This window comes from Vespa velutina, chromosome 23 (assembly GCF_912470025.1).
Source record: "Vespa velutina chromosome 23, iVesVel2.1, whole genome shotgun sequence".
NCBI lineage: Eukaryota > Metazoa > Arthropoda > Insecta > Hymenoptera > Vespidae > Vespa > Vespa velutina.
Genome location: NC_062210.1, coordinates 3,365,379 through 3,383,411, shown reverse-complemented (window position 1 = coordinate 3,383,411; position 18,033 = coordinate 3,365,379). Strand labels below are relative to the sequence as shown.

The following is an 18,033-nucleotide window of genomic DNA, read 5'->3' as shown; positions in this document are numbered from 1 at the left end:
AATAGTTTATTTTATAAATATAGATCTCACTGTTTATTGAAAATATCACAAACTATAATCGATGAAATAATTTGTTATAAATTTAAAACATTTACATTTCATTGTCCTTCTTGTTTGGCATTATGTTGAGTACGTCGATGTTTTCTCATGTCGCCCTTTTGTCGGAAACATCGGCCACATACATCGCAAGCATGCGGTTTTTCCCCAGTGTGAATTTTTATGTGATTGTTTAAAGCTTCCGTTCTTGTAAACGCTTTTTCACAATAATGACATTTATATCGACGATCGCCTCTGTGTATCAATCTATGTTGATAAAATACAGATCCAGTTAGAAAAGCTTTATTGCAAACGTCGCATTTGAAAGGTCTTTCTCTTGTATGTTTTTTCCTTGTATGATCTGCTAGGTCAGGCTTTATGGTAAATCTTTGATCACAATATTCACATGCATAAGGTTTTACTCCCATGTGAAATCTTTTATGTGTCCACATGTGACTAGATTGAGTGTAACTCTTACCACAAATGTTACACACGTACGGTCTTAAACCGCTGTGCCTTCTTTTATGGGCATTAAGAGAATTTGCAGTAGGTAATAAACTACCACATATATCACATGGGAATTTCGAGCATTGATCACGTCCATGGTTTTGTATATTTTCTTTTTGATCAAATATAGATCCACAAAGTTCACATATATATTTCATATTACCAGTTTCAGAAATACGCGGTGCATGTTGATGTCTCTTTTGTTTATGTTTATAAAGAAGAGATAATTCTTTCATATCTTTATTACATATATCACATAAGAATACAGTTAATACTTTGAACATACGTGGATGCTCTTTCCAATGTAAAACAACTTCTGCGAATGATTTGTAAATTGTCTTACATATATTGCAGCTATAAGGCCTTTCTACAACATGTTGATTTTGGTGATTCTTTAAATTTTCAATATCAGTGAAATGCATATTACAAAATTCACAATGATATATCTTTGATATTAATAATTCTTCTATTAATATCACTTTATCCTCGTGTATTTTATAATGATTATCTGCATCATCGCAACAATTGAAAGCTGCGCCACAGCGAACACACTTCCATATAGTTTGATTATTTTCAATAATTATACCATGTGCAGCTGTATGTTTATTTAATCTCGATTTTTGCGTAAAACTTTTAGAACACTGAGAACATCTATATGGTTTCTCTGGTAGATGCGTTACTACATGTCGCTTTAAAGTATATCCATCTGAAAATCCCTTATTACATACTTCGCACACATGTGGTCTATTCTTACCATCAACACACACATGCATCCTAAGTTCCTCTTGATTACTAAATAATTTTCCACATTGCAAACATGAAACGGTCATATCCTTGCAATGATATCGCTTATAATGATAATATAATTTTAATTCTTTGCCAAAAGTAATTTTGCAAATTTCGCAGTACAGTGCTTTTGCACCTTTATGAAATTGCATGTGAAAATTTAAACGTTCCTCGAAAGTAAATGTAGCATTACATAAAAAGCATTTATATGGCTTGGAAGTGTTTTGTATATTTGGCTTACATTTATGGCCATCCAAAGTTTCCTTTGTATGGTACAGATTCATACATGCGCCACACTTCAAATATTTCTGCTTACTTCCTAAACATTGTAACATAATTAATCGATTTCCTGCTTCATAATCAGCCTTGAAATTATGAAATATCTTCTCCTCATCACTACTTTCCAAAACAATATCGCTATCATATAATTCGACTTCTTTTGGATTCTGTATTGCATCTTGACAAGTGTTCATATGTCCTTCTATACAGAGAGGACAAGATTTAGTATTATTTAAAACATTATCTGTTGCTGATTCTGTAATATTAAAGGATTGCTTCTCTTTAAGAATCTCTAATAAAGTTTCTTCTGCTTTGATACATTGAATATCAAATTCATCGCACCAATTTATTTTCTCAACACATCCAATGCAAAGCTGTTTAGGTAAAGGATCTGTTTTCCTTACCTGTAATATATTATTATAAGTTATCAGATTACTATGAGATATAAGAAAAATGTAAAGAAATTATTAAAATCATATTATTTAATAATACCTTTATACTCAAACAAGTGTTCATTTTATGAGCTAATTTCATCGATTCTCCCAATTCAGAATATATATATATAGGGTTTGGAGTTTCTCCTGCACATAATCGACAAAGAGAAAATACATCATTTCTCATTAATGCACTTCCCGGTTCCATTTCTAATATTTCATTAGGAGAAAGAGGATCCTCTTGGGACCATACAATGGAACCATCTAAATCATCAATATCATCTTCCCTATCACTTACAGTACTCATAGATTCTGACTTTAGCATTTTTCTGTTACTATAATATATATAAAAATATAATAATATAATATTTATTAATAAAAATATATTTCCCCTATAATTATAATTGTTCACAAATTGATTTTATAAAGTTTTGAGATAGTAATTAAGATTGTAATTACAATAAATCATTATTAATAATAAAACAATGTACAAAGAATATTAAAAGATGAAAACATTATTTAATTTAAAAGTTAATTGGATTCTCAATAATAATAAATAATTTTAATAAAAGTCACTGAAATATATTTTTTGGAAAAATTCTGTTAATTTATTTCTAATTATAGTGAACAATAAAAGGCAAATGAAATTGTCAAGTAAGAATTGGAGTAGATTACCTTTTCCTTGAAAAGAAGACAAATATTCAAATATTCTTTCATGGCAAACTCAATGTTCTTGAATTACAAAGCTTTTTAGTAGCTTACTATCGTTAAGACAACATTCGTAAATAAATTGTCTTGGTAACAAGAAACAAATAAATATCTACTAATTTTTGAAGCAACACGAATTACAAAAATGGAGGTAATCAATGTTTATTAAAATTTAACCAAATTATTTAATTATATCTTTAAAAAAGAAATAATTCTTAATTAAATAATACCCTATACCTGTACAACAACATATGTTTATTAATCTAAACACAAATATATTTCCAAATAATATTATAATTGATAATAATAAAGTTTTAAAAAAGATAGTTTAATGATTTGAAATTTAAACTAATTTTTACGTTTCATATAAAACTTTCTCTGATTGGTTGCTTAGTTATACGTAGTCTGAGATAGCAATATTAAATATTCACGAATAAATAAAATTTATTACGATTATATATAATCAATAAAAAATTGTTTCTATTTATTGTCCAAATATATTTTTATTTAATTCTTATCAATGTGAATTAATAAGCATGATTCTCAACGAATAAAAAATTCCTAATGCTGATGTTTTTTTTTTCATACTATGTGGCGTAGTCTTCTAACGCCATCTAAAATAATAACAAATAAATATAATACTATGTTAATTTATAAAATGTAAAATAAATTTTTTTGAATAAATTATTTATATAATAAACGAAAATTTAGATTAATCTTTTTAATTTTGATTAATTTGGTTAATAAGTAAACTAGACAACTATATGAGCGGCAAATTTTCCCTCTTCTTTCTATACATCGACGTCGAAACAAGCTGCAGTAACGGAAGAGAACTGCGCAATCGCTGAAATTCCCTCCGTCCGGCATTATTGAAGCAGCAACCGGACAGAGTGGACGCCAGAAACTCGAAATATACCGCGTCAGTTTACGAATTTATATACAGTGAGATTTTTGTAAATATATAATAAGAAGTAAGTAATTAACATATGCCGTACACTATTTATGATATATACTATATTTTCAATATAGAATTTCAGAGTAGTTATATTAAAGTTCATTATAAACGAATTACTTTTATATAGCATTCGATGTACTTTACCGCCATTTTCTTTGCTTTTCTAACTTATAACTTCTTCCTAGCTTCTTCAAAATATGCACTAATTTAGAATCGTTTGAATCCTTTTATAGTAGATTTTACTATTATCAAATTTATAAGAATTTGATTTTTGTGTTTTTCTCATAACAAATAACAAAGACGAATATATTATTTATATTTCATAAGTATTTTTTACTTCTTATTTTTAAAAACTGCTAAAATTTCAAATGTAACTTTTTATTTTTTATATAATTATATTAAAATATAGAAATATTTTTTTAATAAAACAGTGATCATATATTTGGCTGATACAACTAACCTAACTATATTCATATTTTAATTAAGACTTATCTATAAAGTGTTTTGTTTCTAATGTAACTATAAAAGTGACAACCTTATATGAAAAAATAAATAGAGTGTAAAATCAAATATAGTTTATTTGTATGATATATTATAATTTAAATTCAGTATCATTTTTTATATTATATTACTTTACATCTTTTAGTTATTTCACATAAAATACAATGAGCAAATCAAAGGAATCGTCAGCTACAGAAGGAGAAGCAGAAGAAGAATTCAGTGTTGAAAAGGTTCTTGATAGAAGAGTTGTAAAAGGAAAGGTACGTAGTATGTCATATTCATTTATTTTATGTAAGAACAATATATGATTCTATTGATTAAAAACTTTTGTATTGTAAATTTACAGGTAGAATATTTTCTTAAATGGAAGGGGTATTCCAATGATGAAAACACATGGGAACCTGAAGAAAACCTCGATTGTCCCGATTTAATAGCACAATTTGAGGAACAGCGAAAAAAGAAAGAAGCAGCAGCTTCTGGTAAAAGACACGAAGAAAAGGAACAAAAAAAGAGGAAGAGTTCCAGCACTCCTACACCAACACAAGCGAAGAAAAAAGCAACTGAAGAAAAGAAACCAGAAGGTAAATTTCAACAATTGAAAGTTTCATATATCTCAAACAAAACTAACTTTATCAATAGTAAATTTTAAGAGGTTAAAATTATATTGAAGCTTTTATTGTAGGATTTGACAGAAACTTAGACCCTGAACGTATTATCGGAGCAACAGATTCAAGCGGGGAACTCATGTTTTTAATGAAATGGAAAGGCACAGACGATGCCGATTTAGTACCTGCTCGTGTTGCCAACGAAAAATGCCCCCAAATAGTAATTAAGTTTTATGAAGAACGCCTAACATGGCACAGTCCAGCTCACGATGAAGAAAGTTCAGCGAAACCTGACCAAGAGTAGCATTTAGTATTACAGTATATGTACACAGCACGCTTTAGAATTTGTCGCATATAACGACAAATTATAATGCGTGGTTTTTTGTAAATTATCTTTGAAATATATTAATGTTGCACTGTGAGAATAACAAAGTCAAACAATTTTTTACTAATAGTATGTTAAGTGGTTAAATTAAAAATACTTGCACATCTATCATGACTTTGCAACATATTACAGTCATATTATTCAATCAAAAATGTAATAGTATATATGGCAGTCTAAAATTAAGAATGATTTTACTTATTTTACTAAAAAAAGAAAAATATTTACAGTGCATTAATAAAGCGTACTATTTTACTTCATTATACATAAAATTAACATTGTTATGTTAAAGCAAAAAAAGAAAGCTTAATTGTCACTGTTATTTCTTTTTTTACTAAATTTTTTATTTTCTTGTAATATTATGTAAAGAAATAAAACATGTTTTATGTTCAAATGATTACAATTATAATTAATAATAGTACAACGAGATCTTATTTTAAAAAATATTGAATATATGCTTTATCATTTACGAGCATACATCTATTTAATCATATCAATACTTTACAAAAATAAGATATCTTGTTCTGATAAAACAACTTGGTCAAACTTAAAAACTTACAAAATATACAAAAATGAATATAATGATTGTTACTATCGTTTAATCTTTTTATTGTTTTTATTGTTCAATATTTTGACGTGTTTCCGTTTTTTTCTGTCAAAAGATCTAGTTAGTTTTTGATTCCTTTTTGTTTCCCAATCTATTTGTTTAGAAGTAGCACCATCCATTGTATTCAATGCATTTGTACTACCATGTTTATTTTTCGTTCGACTTTGTTCTTCCAACATTTGTGAAAATTTTTCAGCGGATACAAATATATCGTTTAGATTCTTTTTATTATTCTTTTTTACCTTATGCTGTCTAATTGGATCATTACCCTTGTTGTGTTTATTTTTTATATTTAACATAACTCCACTTAGATCATCATCATTATTGTCACTACCTTCACTAAAATATATATCGCTTAGATCTTCATCTTCTATATCTGCTATATCAGAATCATCTATATCATCCAAACTATTATCACTTCCTTCATCAATATCTTCAGATTCAGTACTGCTATTAACATCATTTTCTTCATCTTCCATATGTTCGCTATTTTCAAAATCATCTATTTCATCATCTATAAAGAATTTTTAAATTTCAGCAAATAAAAATAAATTCTATTGTATATAAATTTTACTTCATTACCTTTTTTATTTTTTATTGTTCCAATAGCTGCAGCAATATCCAAATCATCCAAATTTTCATTGGTACTAAATTTATCTAACATTTCATTGAATTCTTCACTATTAACACTTTCATTGTCAGAGTCTTTTTCATTATACACATTTGTAGATTCGTTTTTCCTTTTTAGATAACGATAAAGGAATAATTCATCTACTGGGATACGCTCTTCTGCCTCATTAAGATATGCTATACTATCAACAGGAAGAGAGCGTATACCTTTTGGTAGATAACCACTACGCTGTGCCAATGGATCATTCTTCTTTTGTACCTTCTTACTTTCTAATTTTTTAGGATTTTTAAAGACATATCTGTCTAAAAATCGTATTAATGTCAAATCTTCCAAAGGATCTCCAGTATAATTAATAGTTTTCTCTAAAAAATAAAATATTTTATTAAGCAAAAATTAATTTATTATTAACAGCAATATATAAATGAAAAATTACCTTGAATAATTAAATTTGCAAATAAAGACACACTTGGATGGAAATGTTTAGATAATGATACAAGTTCAGCATGTAAGCTTTTCATTGCATTGGCATATAAAGGATTACGACAAAATGGATTATATGGCTTTTGTGTAAAATCTTTAGTGTCTGCATCAATATCCTGTTTCTCATCAATATCCTGTTTTGGTAAATTTACTGTAGTATCGATGGTAACATTCATCATAATATTTGAATCCATTTCTGGTGAAACCGTAGGCTCATTTTCATCAATATTAATAATTTCTTTATTTTTTGATGAATCATTCTCTTTTGCATTAGAGAAATTATTTTCTATTTTAATGGAATTTTGGGAATGTAACAAAAAGTGCTTTAAATCCTTACGCGATTGTAGAACTTTGGATATTACATATAAAGTAGCACAAGCCATATTTGCAGGAAAGTACAATGTAATTTGTAATATCCGTTTTATAAAAGCATACAAGCGTAACAAACTCTGATCATTTTGAAGGACACGATATAAAAGATTTAGGAAAACTGCACGTTTATTTGCTATACCTATTTGTGGATCCAATAGTTTTCTATAGAAAGCTGAATAAAACCTGTTCGATTGATCTTTACTTGTTCCCTCAACCTATATATAAGAGAGAATATCAATAAAAATTTATATTTTTTAACGAATCATTTTAATAAGATATTGATTAAGAAAACACAATGAGATTAAAAAAATACTTACATGATATAAAAGATTAAGGGCATTTAATGAAACATTAAAAGATCCAATATGTATAACTTTATATACAGAGTCAATATGATCACGTAATAAATCTGAATCTATTTTTGCAAAATGATATGCTCTGCTAACTCCTGTTAAGATTGCTGCCATCATTCTGCTGTCTGGTTCTCCTTTTTTCAAACATGCTTTAAAGAATGCAAAATATACTTCTATAAGAGAAGTAGCAACTTCATCATCTGCTTTTGTCAATACAAATTGTGTTAGGAGACAAATTGCATAATATTGTGCACGTTGTCCCACATTCTTTCTGAATAATAGCTTTTCAACTTCTTTTAATATGACAAATTTCATATTGGAATGTTCATATAACAATTTTTGTAAACAGAATACAGCTTTTGAACCTACTTTGCAGTGTGGATCACCTATTTTATTTACAATTAATTCTAATAATTTATGTTCTTGTTCAGAATTTCCAATTAACAAATCTGTCATCACAGATATTGCTCTCTCACGATTTGTTTCCACTGTGTCTGAGGCAATATTAGCAAGTGATAAAACAAAATTTTCATATTGTTCACGCAATTGATCTTCAAAACACCAATGTGCCAATAATTTTTTTCTAGATCCATCTATCTTATTTATTTGATCTGATGTCTCCAAGTTTTCTATTTTATCTAAATCTTGTTCCTCAAATTTTAAGAGTTTATATTTAGGATGAAGTAAGTCGGATAAAAAAAGATCTTTTAAAGCAGTAATAATCATGTTGCATTGGTTGTGTTTAGCAGCTTTTACTTGCGAAATAAGAGATGTTAGTTGGACAAGATTATATTTTGGATTATCTTGTATCAAAACAACTGCGGCTGCAACTTTATCAGAAGTTGTACCACGTGTTAATGCTGTTTTTAACCACATAATTTCTGAATTTTTAGAGTGTGATTGTTTTAATTGAAAAGCTGAAGTATCTGCATTGAGATATTTCTTTCCTTCATCTTTTAAATTTAGTACTTCAAAATCTGATTTTGCGTGCTTATAAGGCACTTCTGCTTTAGGAAATTCTTCATACCACTTAGAAACACTTTTATTTTTAGTATCACTTCCATGTCCTTTCATCTGGAATAAGTATTTTCCAAATATAAAATAACTTTATAGAATGATTTAATTTTATGTACTACATAACATAACATAATGTGTTATTTACCTTTACGTATGTAATAAATATATCTTATTTCATAAGTAGAACCTTCTAATGTGTATTGTTAAAAGATATATTCATAATATATCTTTTAAATATAATTAAGTATATTAATTTGTTTTTGTAAAATTATTATATTTATTTCAAAAGAGTTAACCGTCTAAACTGAATTAAGCTGAACATGTGCTTAAAATGAAACTCTTTTAATAATAATTCCTACCAACAGTGGCACTACCATCTGCGTCTAATAATGATACTAATAATGTAGAAAGAGAAGATGAAACGGAAGTGAAAATAAAAATAGAAACAAACATCCACAAAACTAAAGATATCTATTAGGGTTGATAACTGATATAAACAAGTGAATAATATTTATAAAATATACAACAATATGTACGTATGTAGATAAATATATATATATACGCATTTATTAGATATATAATAAATTTAGATTTTAAATTCTCGTTTTCAAAAGTAGAGATTGTAATAATTAAATAGTATCTTTTGGATAATAAGATAAAACTTTTGAAATTAAAATATAGAAATTCTTTTTTTCTGCTTATATTTATTTTTCAATTTAATAACAAACGCCATGTTGAATCTTATCTCATTTCTAAAAGTATGTCGACCAGAGGTCTCTACAAACACACTTGACATGGGTGTTCCCTTTCCTTAGATGACACATACATACATGAATCAGTGCGAAGAGTCGGTCAACAATGAGATCTACACATTAATTTAATGTAGTATGATTCTGGATGGACAGTTTTAAGATTTGACTATTTTAATTCTTCTTCCAATATAATTATTTTCTATTTGTGCAATTGTATTAACTAAATACGATGAGAAATTGTGTAAATATTAAAATTAAATTATAGATAATAATAGTACAAAAGCGACAACGCGACATTCAACAATGATCAAATGGATTTGTAAAATATCGTAAGTGAACAATTATTATTTTCAGAAGATAAATCTACGTATAATGAAAGAAATAATATCAATTATAACAATGTGATAAAATGTCTATGTAAATGTAAAAATCATATTTCATGGATAGATACTTTTATACAATGAAATAGTTATCTATACTTTGCTTAAGCCCTTATCAGTCCATTTTGATTATGTAGTATGATGGAGAATTTTATATTATCTTACATTTAATATATATATAATAAAATTATAGGTTGTATATATTTTATATAAAGACAAAGGTAATATAAATTATAATGCTATTACCTATTTCACTTCCATCCTTTTTATCCACATCATTATGTAAAGTATTATAGTTATAACTAATCATTTCAGTTTAATATTTATTTATATTTGATTTTAAATATGCAATTATACGATAATATCTATACAAGTAAAGTTATCTCATCATTATGTTCTCATTAATAGTTCAAAATAAATTTAGTACGATACAACATCCATACACCAATTTTCAATGCTTTTTTATTTTATTATATTTATTATTTCATTATTTTTGAGATAAATGATCATAAATGTTCTTTTTTTTTCAGTTGTATGAGTTTATATATTTTGTTTATGACACATTGATTTTTATTTATTACAGTTTATAATCTTAGAAAACTATGGCACAAACAACAACAATTGAAACAGTTACTGTCACAAGACCTTTAAAGGTAAGTTAATGTTAACTATGAAAATATTAATGATTCACATAAAATAGTTAATTCTTTTACTATGCTATTCTCTTTTATAAAAGAATTGAAATTCAAATCTAATGATGAAAATATAATTGTCCCCCTCTTATGATGCATAAAAAGAGAATATAACAAAAGACAAATTACCTTACATTTAAGTAAAATAGAAGTTTTGTATTTAGTCAGTAATACGAGGTTAAGTATGCACATTGAATAAAAGTAAATATTGCAATATATTATATACAGTAGTATTACTGTTTCCATGTAAAGAAAACATATATATATGTATATGTATATGTATATGTATATGTATATATATATAGTTATTTCTATTCATGAGAACAAAATTAGCATCAAACGAAAAGTAAACATTGTTAGATTACAATAAATAATAGTGAGAGAAATGGAAGAGTGGTAGGAGTAGAAGTAAAAAAGAAAAAGAAAAAAAAAACAAAAAGAAATGATAAGATGGAGGTGAGATCCGGTAACAAAGAAAAGAAACGTAGAAAACAGGAAGAAAAAGAAACTGGGAAAGTAGAGGATTGGGGCCAGGTGGTAATGGGGTTGGGAGTTGCGTAGGGTAAGGAGGAGGAAGGGGAGAAGGAGGAGGATCGCGCAGCATCGGCCCGGACGCTGCGCCAGGCATTTAATGGGCGCAGCTGGGCGCAGCCTCTTTCGTAGGAAGCTTCTCTTTACGAGCTCCACGACGATTTCTTCCCGGTTCACCTTTGCTTCTTAAGTGATTAGTAGTCGTATGAATTCTCCAAACGATCTACGATATTCTAGTGACGTATTGATAATAAACAAATTCCTTACGTTCATTCGTAAAAGTTTTATTGTCGAACGTTCAACTACCTTTTACGAAAGTGCGTCCCCACTCTCGTGTATTCACCGTCTTGTATCCATCCATCGATTCATCTGTTCATTGACGCGAACTTGCTAAATGCACTTTCGTCTTTCTCGTTTGACCATAAATCACGGAAGAGTATACGATGTTCCTTAAACAATATTGTTTATTAAGAGGTGAAAGGTGTTCATGAACGTTAGTTTTCATTATTTTCCTCAAGGATAGTTCAACAATCGTTTTTTTTTACAACAAGACGCGACTATCTTAGATACAATACCCTAATATAAAATGATCATGTATACAGTCGCGGAAGAACACATAAGTGATAATGAGATTGCACAGGTATACATTGTTATTAATTGATACTTTTAAAAAAATACATACAACATTTTAATTAATCATAATATTTATGATGTAAATGAATAGAGCATAATTGGTACCGAATATTTTTTTTTCAAGTGTCAAGTTTTATATAAAATATTGTTATATTATTATTTATTTTATGCAAGTAATCTACATTATTTACAAATATAATAAATGATTAATTTTATTTGTAGGTAATAGCATTTATATGCGGGGTCATAGTAATACTTTTAATGATAATGGGACTTGCTTCGACGGATTGGTTAATGGCCTTAGGATGGAGGCAAGGACTTTTTGTACATTGCATCGAAGAAGGTGCACCAACTCCACTGCCATTTAATATGCCAGATCCACAAGGATGTTATCAAGCTAGAGATGTTGGTAAGGGAATAAAAAATCTGTCTATGTTGTGTTCTTAAAAACAATGATAACATTGGTTCACTTTTATTTTTGTAGCATATATAAAAGCTGCTGCTACCTTGTGTGTGATATGCCTCTTATCAGATATTATGGCAACAGTTTTAACGGGTCTTGGATTAAGATCACAAGATCATAGAGAAAAACACAAATTTTATAGATTTGCTGTTTTATGTATGGGTATTGCACGTAAGTATATTAAACTGAACTATACACACACATTGTAAATTATATTTTTGTAATTTATTATTATTATTATTTATTTTAGTCGTATGTCTCTTAACTGCATTGGTAATTTATCCTGTGTGCTTTGCCACAGAACTTAATCTTGGTAAGTTTTTTACTATTGTTTATACATTATATTTGTTCTATAACTATTGTTTATTTCAAGATTATTAAAGTATTTCTTTTATTACAGGAAATAGAACAATGTGGGAATTTGGATGGGCGTATGGTGTTGGATGGGGTGCAGCTATATTTTTGTTTGGTGGAGCAGTATTACTTTTATGCGACAAAGAAAGTGAAGAAATTTATTATAAGGAAAGAAAAATAGTTCGCAATGAGATGGGAGGAGGTAGTTCAATGACTGGCATGGGACATCATGGTGGACGAAGTGGTACGCAACTAGCCTAGTGGCATTGCACCCTGCCCGATGTTGTACTCTAGGTGATTCTTTTCTTTTTTGTTCTCACAGTTTGATACCCATGCGAAGAGTTGTATACGTGTATATGAAAATGAACAGTTTTTATACATGTTACCTGCATGTTAGATCAGAATATATTGGAGTTACAGACGGTTTGGTGTAAAATATATGGAACATGTCGTGCAAACATTGCTGAAATTACAAAAGTATCTATCAGTTGACTGAACATAGTTCTTTTAGTAAATAGTTACCATTTGGAATTATCATGGGAATTATAGTAATTAATACAATTTTGGGACCATTGTTATTTTAAGTTTTTCCCTACAGTATTATATATCCTTTATATATTCTAAATTTATAATTGTTTTAGAAAATTATTTGTTTTACACAATTTACTTTGCCAAGTTAATTCCGGATGTATAAAAGTAAATTTACTTTTTGATAATTACAATAATTATCTTATGAAATGTTCCAATGAATATTACATTTAGTAAAATTATTAATATTGTTTTATATTATTTATGTAAGTATATACATATTAATTTCACAATTAACATAAGTTATTTCGATATAATTTATAGTAAAGCACAAACATAATAGATGAAATATTGAAAAATACTGCTAATCAATTCTAAAATTACTTTGAGTAAATAAGCTAGTGTTCTTTTTTTATTTTAGTTGTTATGTATCTTATTCTTTACAAGTAAAATATTTACATTATGTTACCATTTTTAAGAAAGAATTTTGATAAGTAGAAAATATATTAATAAGTATCATTAATTTATGTATTTTATTTATTGTTACTTATCAATAGTGCAGCTTTTTTTTTACACATATAAGTTATACTAATGAGGTATCTTCCAAGCCTAAGATATTTGTGGGTCTTCTTTTATATATAATTGAATAATGTGGCTAAAATTATAATATACGAATTTATAAATTTTAACTTTTCTATTATTTGATTACTATTTACAAAATTATAATTAAGTATTTGCTTTTGACATTTATTGTCACGAGCTGATCTTCTTACAAGTAAAAATGATTTATATTTGTACCATAAATTATATGTTTATATTAACATTTTTATAAATTTAGTAGATTGATATATACTCATACAAGAATATAGCTTATTATATTTTAAGATTTTGTTTAATAATATTTTTCGTAATATAAGCGATTTATATTTCTGTAATTAGTAGAATATGTCCAAAGTACAGTCAACTGAAACAGGAGTAAGAGCAAGTATCAAACAAATTTTGATAAACTCGTATAAAATGTTCATTTCTGTAAATATAAATACATTAATAATATCAAAACTCTACAATCGCGGTAAAACAAAATTTATATAAATTATAATTCCAAAGTATGAAATGATAAAAACACAATTTCTGATAATGTTTTACATCGATTAATGGGTTGTAATAAGTGAAAATCCCTTTTTTCATTTTTATGTAATCCAAGACAAAATCTTTTATTATGAAAAAGGAATATCTCTTTAATCAGAAATATTTTCTATGAACCAAATACATTTTAAGTTAAAATACCAATATTACAGATTTTATAAGTCTTTAACACAATGGAGGCAGCTCGGGCAGGTATTGTCATTACGTTATTTGCATTATATACATGTACGTATATGTACATATAAGTATCTTATAAATACTTGTAATAGTATGGTAATAACATCTATGGTTATTGTAATATTATTAATATGTTGTACATGCAATTTTCACAACATGATATATGGATGACCATGCATTTTATGAGAGCTTTATATGCAATGTTCGATTATATGTATATGCATTGTCAGTACATAAACCTAAGTTTATATTTAGAAATGTTAATTTATGTTAACACATATACATATACAATTAACGTTCCAGTAAATTTTTATATAATATTAAACTAAACAAGACTGCGTTACATATAATATTGTTAGAAACAAAGAATATCATAAAGTATTGTAAATTGTATTGTCGACCAATATTTAAAACATATTTAAACTTTTGCAGTGAACAACGTTACGAAAAATCTAAGTCAATTCTAATCTTAGTAAAGCCATTAATTAGAAGTATAATATTTTGCCATATATTTTTTGTCCCATATGATATGGCAGATTTTCACAAAAGCATTTTAGATAACAATAAAATTTGAAATTAGTGAGGCAATCTATTATTTGTAATAAATTAATATTTATATATCAAAATCATCACAAAAAATCATGTAAAGTTAATAACTCTGGGATTTATTTCAACAAGTCTATATATATATATATATATTAAGTATATATTTATTAATGAGAAATAGTATATATAATGGGTAATATTAAATTAGTGTCTGATTTATTAGACTGTAGTTGCAATAACTCTATAGTTCCATTTGATTCCTAATTTCGTAAATGTATATTGATATATTAATTCGATCGAAGCTATGAATCAATAGTTTCTCACATGAATTGTCCGTAGAAATAACAGTTAATTGAACTATAGTCATAAAGAAATACACATCTCATTATTAATGAAGAAAAAGAAAACAAGATATATCGTTGGTAGTATTAAATAAATCACTAATACTACATTTAGCATTTATTAGTATTTCGTACTATAGAAGTAGGGAATATAATACAGATACTATGCATATCGTAATAATATTATAGAAGAAAACAGTACTGTATACCGGTGTAATAAAAATTGTAAATCCGCTTGTCTTCTTGTTAGAAGTCTACAAAGAACATATAGACTTATGTATAATGTGTAATAGTCCGCCGCATTTTAATGTGAACCTCCCATATTGTACAAAGAAAAAAAATATATATACATCTACATTTAAAAGATACTATTCTATACTTAGTTTACTTGTGGTTTATGAATTCAAAAAAATAATGTAAGACAGATAAAAAAAATGATTTTATAAAGAATCATTTTTCTTTTGAAAAAAAAAAACATCTATTGATTTGGCGCCCTTCATTTGAAATGACAAAACTTTCGAAATTATCTACTAGGTAGCGCTGTAATGATCGAAGCGCTATCTACCGTATCTTTTATGAACACTTATCAAACTAATCAACTTATCTGTGCAGACGTATCATGCATACAATAAAATTTTTCAATACCGCATGTGATTGGTACTTGTTTATGTTTAAGAAATGTTTATTATTTAAATAATAAAATTTATATTAACATACTAATTTAATTTGTTATGTTAAGCGTTATTTTTATGTTAAAAAATATATTTTTTAAGTCATAGATTATATTATTTCTATTTTATAATGCGCAACAGATTTATTTTATTTATCTTTCTCATTGTTTTTTGTTTTTGCGAAGTTAATTATGTTATATGTATAAAGTCTCCTAATAAAAGTGAATTGCAAGGTGAAAAATATCCACCATGTGCTGCTTGTAAAATACTTGTTAATAGTTTTAAAAATGTAAGGATTGTTTTTACTAAATAATTATTATTAAGTTTCGCTTTAATTAATTATCTGTCTAGTAATATAATCAAAATTTAATAAAACATTGAATGTATTTTTAAATAATGTCTCTATAAGTGTTTTTCTTGTAGGGTTTAGAACGTACAAGCCGTGGAAAATTTGAAGGTGGTGATAGTGCATGGGAAGAAGATAAGTTAGGTTCTTATGCGACAAGCGAAGTACGTCTCATAGAAATACAAGAACATTTATGTGAGGAAGTAGAGCGTGGTAAAGATCAATGTCATTCCATAGCAGAAGAATTAGAGAATAAAATAGAGGAATGGTGGTTTAAACATCAAAATACCTATCCAGATATATTTGATTATTTATGCATAGAACAAACAGAACGTTGTTGTCCAAAAGATCATTATGGTCCCCAATGTATGCAATGTCCAGGCTTTCCAGATAATGTCTGTAATAAGAATGGCAAATGTAAAGGTGCAGGCACAAGAAAAGGGAATGGTAAATGTCTTTGTGACAAAGGCTACGATGGAGAAACATGTAATGATTGTGCACCAGGCTATTATGAATCTTATAAGGATGAAAATAAATTACTATGTTCTACTTGTCATGCTGCTTGCAATGGTTCTTGCAAAGGGCCAGGACCAAAAGATTGCGAGATGTGTTCTGATGGATGGTACATGATAGATGAACGAGGTTGTTTTGATATTAATGAATGCTTAAAAAGTGATGAATCTTGTCCTGGAAATCAATTTTGTGTCAATAAAGAAGGAAGTTTTACATGTCTAGGTAGACTTATGAATTTAAGAAAAATATTAAAATGCTAAAACATCTATTATTTATAACTAATATTTCATAAATGTCTTATGTTATTTTAAATTTGTAGGATGTGATAAAGCTTGTAATGGTTGTACTGGGGATGGTCCAGATATGTGTATAAAATGTGCAGATGACTATCATAAGAAAGATAACTTGTGCATAAGTATATATTTTATTATTCATAGATATTATATTAAATTAATTCAAGGTATTAATTAATCTATTTATTTTTCAGATTCAGATCTTCTTGGTCGTAAGAGACATGAAAATTTTGCACGATATGCAACATACCTTGGTCTTTGTGTAGCAACATGTATTATTTTACAACGAAATATATATGCAGCAAGTGTTATAGGCATATTAGTTGCAGTTTATATATCAGTATCTGAGTACATGTTATCTCATAGTAATATTCAAGATACAACAGCAAATATGGATATATTAGGACCAGCTTGACAAAATCAAAAAACATAGTTTAAATACAAATTAGTTTTAATATATATAATTTATGATTTGTATGAATGTAATTATTCATAATAATGTATCGGACAAAAATATTTATATAATAATCAAGGATATCTTAATAATTTATTATCCTTTAATTTCTTCTATTGTTTTAATCCAATCCTATATCTATATATATTCAATATTATGTATATAATTCTATAATCTACATTTGTGTATATGCGAAAGTAAATTAGGAAATATTCTATAATTTTAAATATAACTTGTATAATAATTTAAGTTTAGTTGTTGCTTTATATTTCGTACATTTAATAGCCGATAGATGGCATAAACGTTCATCCTTTCTCAAAAGGAAAGATTCCTAATACGTATTGAAAAGATATAGATGTAAAAAATTTGTTGCAATACTTATTCTATATCCATATTACAATTTTTGTAGGAAAGCTCATGTCACTACGTAGCTTTTATGAAAATAACGAAAACAAACATTTTTATTAATTAAAAAAATTGTTTCGAAAGAAGTTATAGTAATATATTATTTATATCAATTCTATAGTTCGCCATAAGACAATTCGTCTCTTTTATCTATA

At 27.1% G+C, this 18,033-nt stretch overlaps 5 protein-coding genes across 9 annotated transcripts; 3 read left to right on the top strand and 2 right to left on the bottom strand.

The window, feature by feature from the left end:
• Positions 1-20: 20 nt before the first annotated feature.
• On the bottom strand, positions 21-2,909 carry LOC124956636 (zinc finger protein 678-like). The gene is made up of 3 exons (XM_047512703.1): positions 2,718-2,909; positions 2,101-2,377; positions 21-2,012 (listed from the first exon to the last, which is right to left on the bottom strand). Exons 2-3 carry the CDS (start codon positions 2,365-2,367, stop codon positions 99-101), a joined length of 2,181 nt encoding a protein of 726 aa, XP_047368659.1. The 5' UTR covers positions 2,368-2,377; positions 2,718-2,909; the 3' UTR covers positions 21-98.
• Positions 2,910-3,565: 656 nt separating this feature from the next.
• LOC124956639 (chromobox protein homolog 1-like) lies at positions 3,566-6,026 on the top strand. 2 transcript variants are annotated; one of them, XM_047512710.1, is made up of 4 exons: positions 3,566-3,721; positions 4,352-4,466; positions 4,553-4,787; positions 4,877-6,026. In XM_047512710.1, exons 2-4 carry the CDS (start codon positions 4,371-4,373, stop codon positions 5,113-5,115), a joined length of 570 nt encoding a protein of 189 aa, XP_047368666.1. In that variant the 5' UTR covers positions 3,566-3,721; positions 4,352-4,370; the 3' UTR covers positions 5,116-6,026. The 2 variants fall into 2 exon arrangements, with proteins under 2 accessions (XP_047368666.1, XP_047368667.1); XM_047512711.1 differs by having other exon boundaries at positions 3,567-3,721; positions 4,889-6,026.
• Positions 4,479-9,450, bottom strand: LOC124956635 (CCAAT/enhancer-binding protein zeta). Its single transcript, XM_047512702.1, has 5 exons — positions 8,799-9,450; positions 7,601-8,710; positions 6,865-7,498; positions 6,383-6,793; positions 4,479-6,314 (listed from the first exon to the last, which is right to left on the bottom strand). The coding sequence occupies exons 2-5, from the start codon at positions 8,708-8,710 to the stop codon at positions 5,785-5,787; spliced, it is 2,685 nt and encodes an 894-aa protein (XP_047368658.1). The 5' UTR covers positions 8,799-9,450; the 3' UTR covers positions 4,479-5,784.
• On the top strand, positions 9,026-14,228 carry LOC124956638 (transmembrane protein 47). Of its 4 annotated transcripts, none has more exons than XM_047512706.1 (7): positions 9,026-9,185; positions 9,413-9,734; positions 10,369-10,438; positions 11,864-12,050; positions 12,126-12,275; positions 12,355-12,417; positions 12,505-14,228. In XM_047512706.1, exons 3-7 carry the CDS (start codon positions 10,388-10,390, stop codon positions 12,717-12,719), a joined length of 666 nt encoding a protein of 221 aa, XP_047368662.1. In that variant the 5' UTR covers positions 9,026-9,185; positions 9,413-9,734; positions 10,369-10,387; the 3' UTR covers positions 12,720-14,228. The 4 variants fall into 4 exon arrangements, with proteins under 4 accessions (XP_047368662.1, XP_047368663.1, XP_047368664.1 ...); XM_047512707.1 differs by having other exon boundaries at positions 9,028-9,185; positions 9,469-9,734; XM_047512708.1 differs by lacking the exons at positions 9,026-9,185; positions 9,413-9,734; positions 10,369-10,438 and adding an exon at positions 10,788-11,648 and having other exon boundaries at positions 12,505-12,702; positions 12,781-14,228.
• Positions 14,229-14,367: 139 nt separating this feature from the next.
• LOC124956637 (cysteine-rich with EGF-like domain protein 2) lies at positions 14,368-17,578 on the top strand. The gene is made up of 4 exons (XM_047512704.1): positions 14,368-16,156; positions 16,291-16,948; positions 17,046-17,141; positions 17,214-17,578. The coding sequence occupies exons 1-4, from the start codon at positions 15,998-16,000 to the stop codon at positions 17,432-17,434; spliced, it is 1,134 nt and encodes a 377-aa protein (XP_047368660.1). The 5' UTR covers positions 14,368-15,997; the 3' UTR covers positions 17,435-17,578.
• Positions 17,579-18,033: the final 455 nt, after the last annotated feature.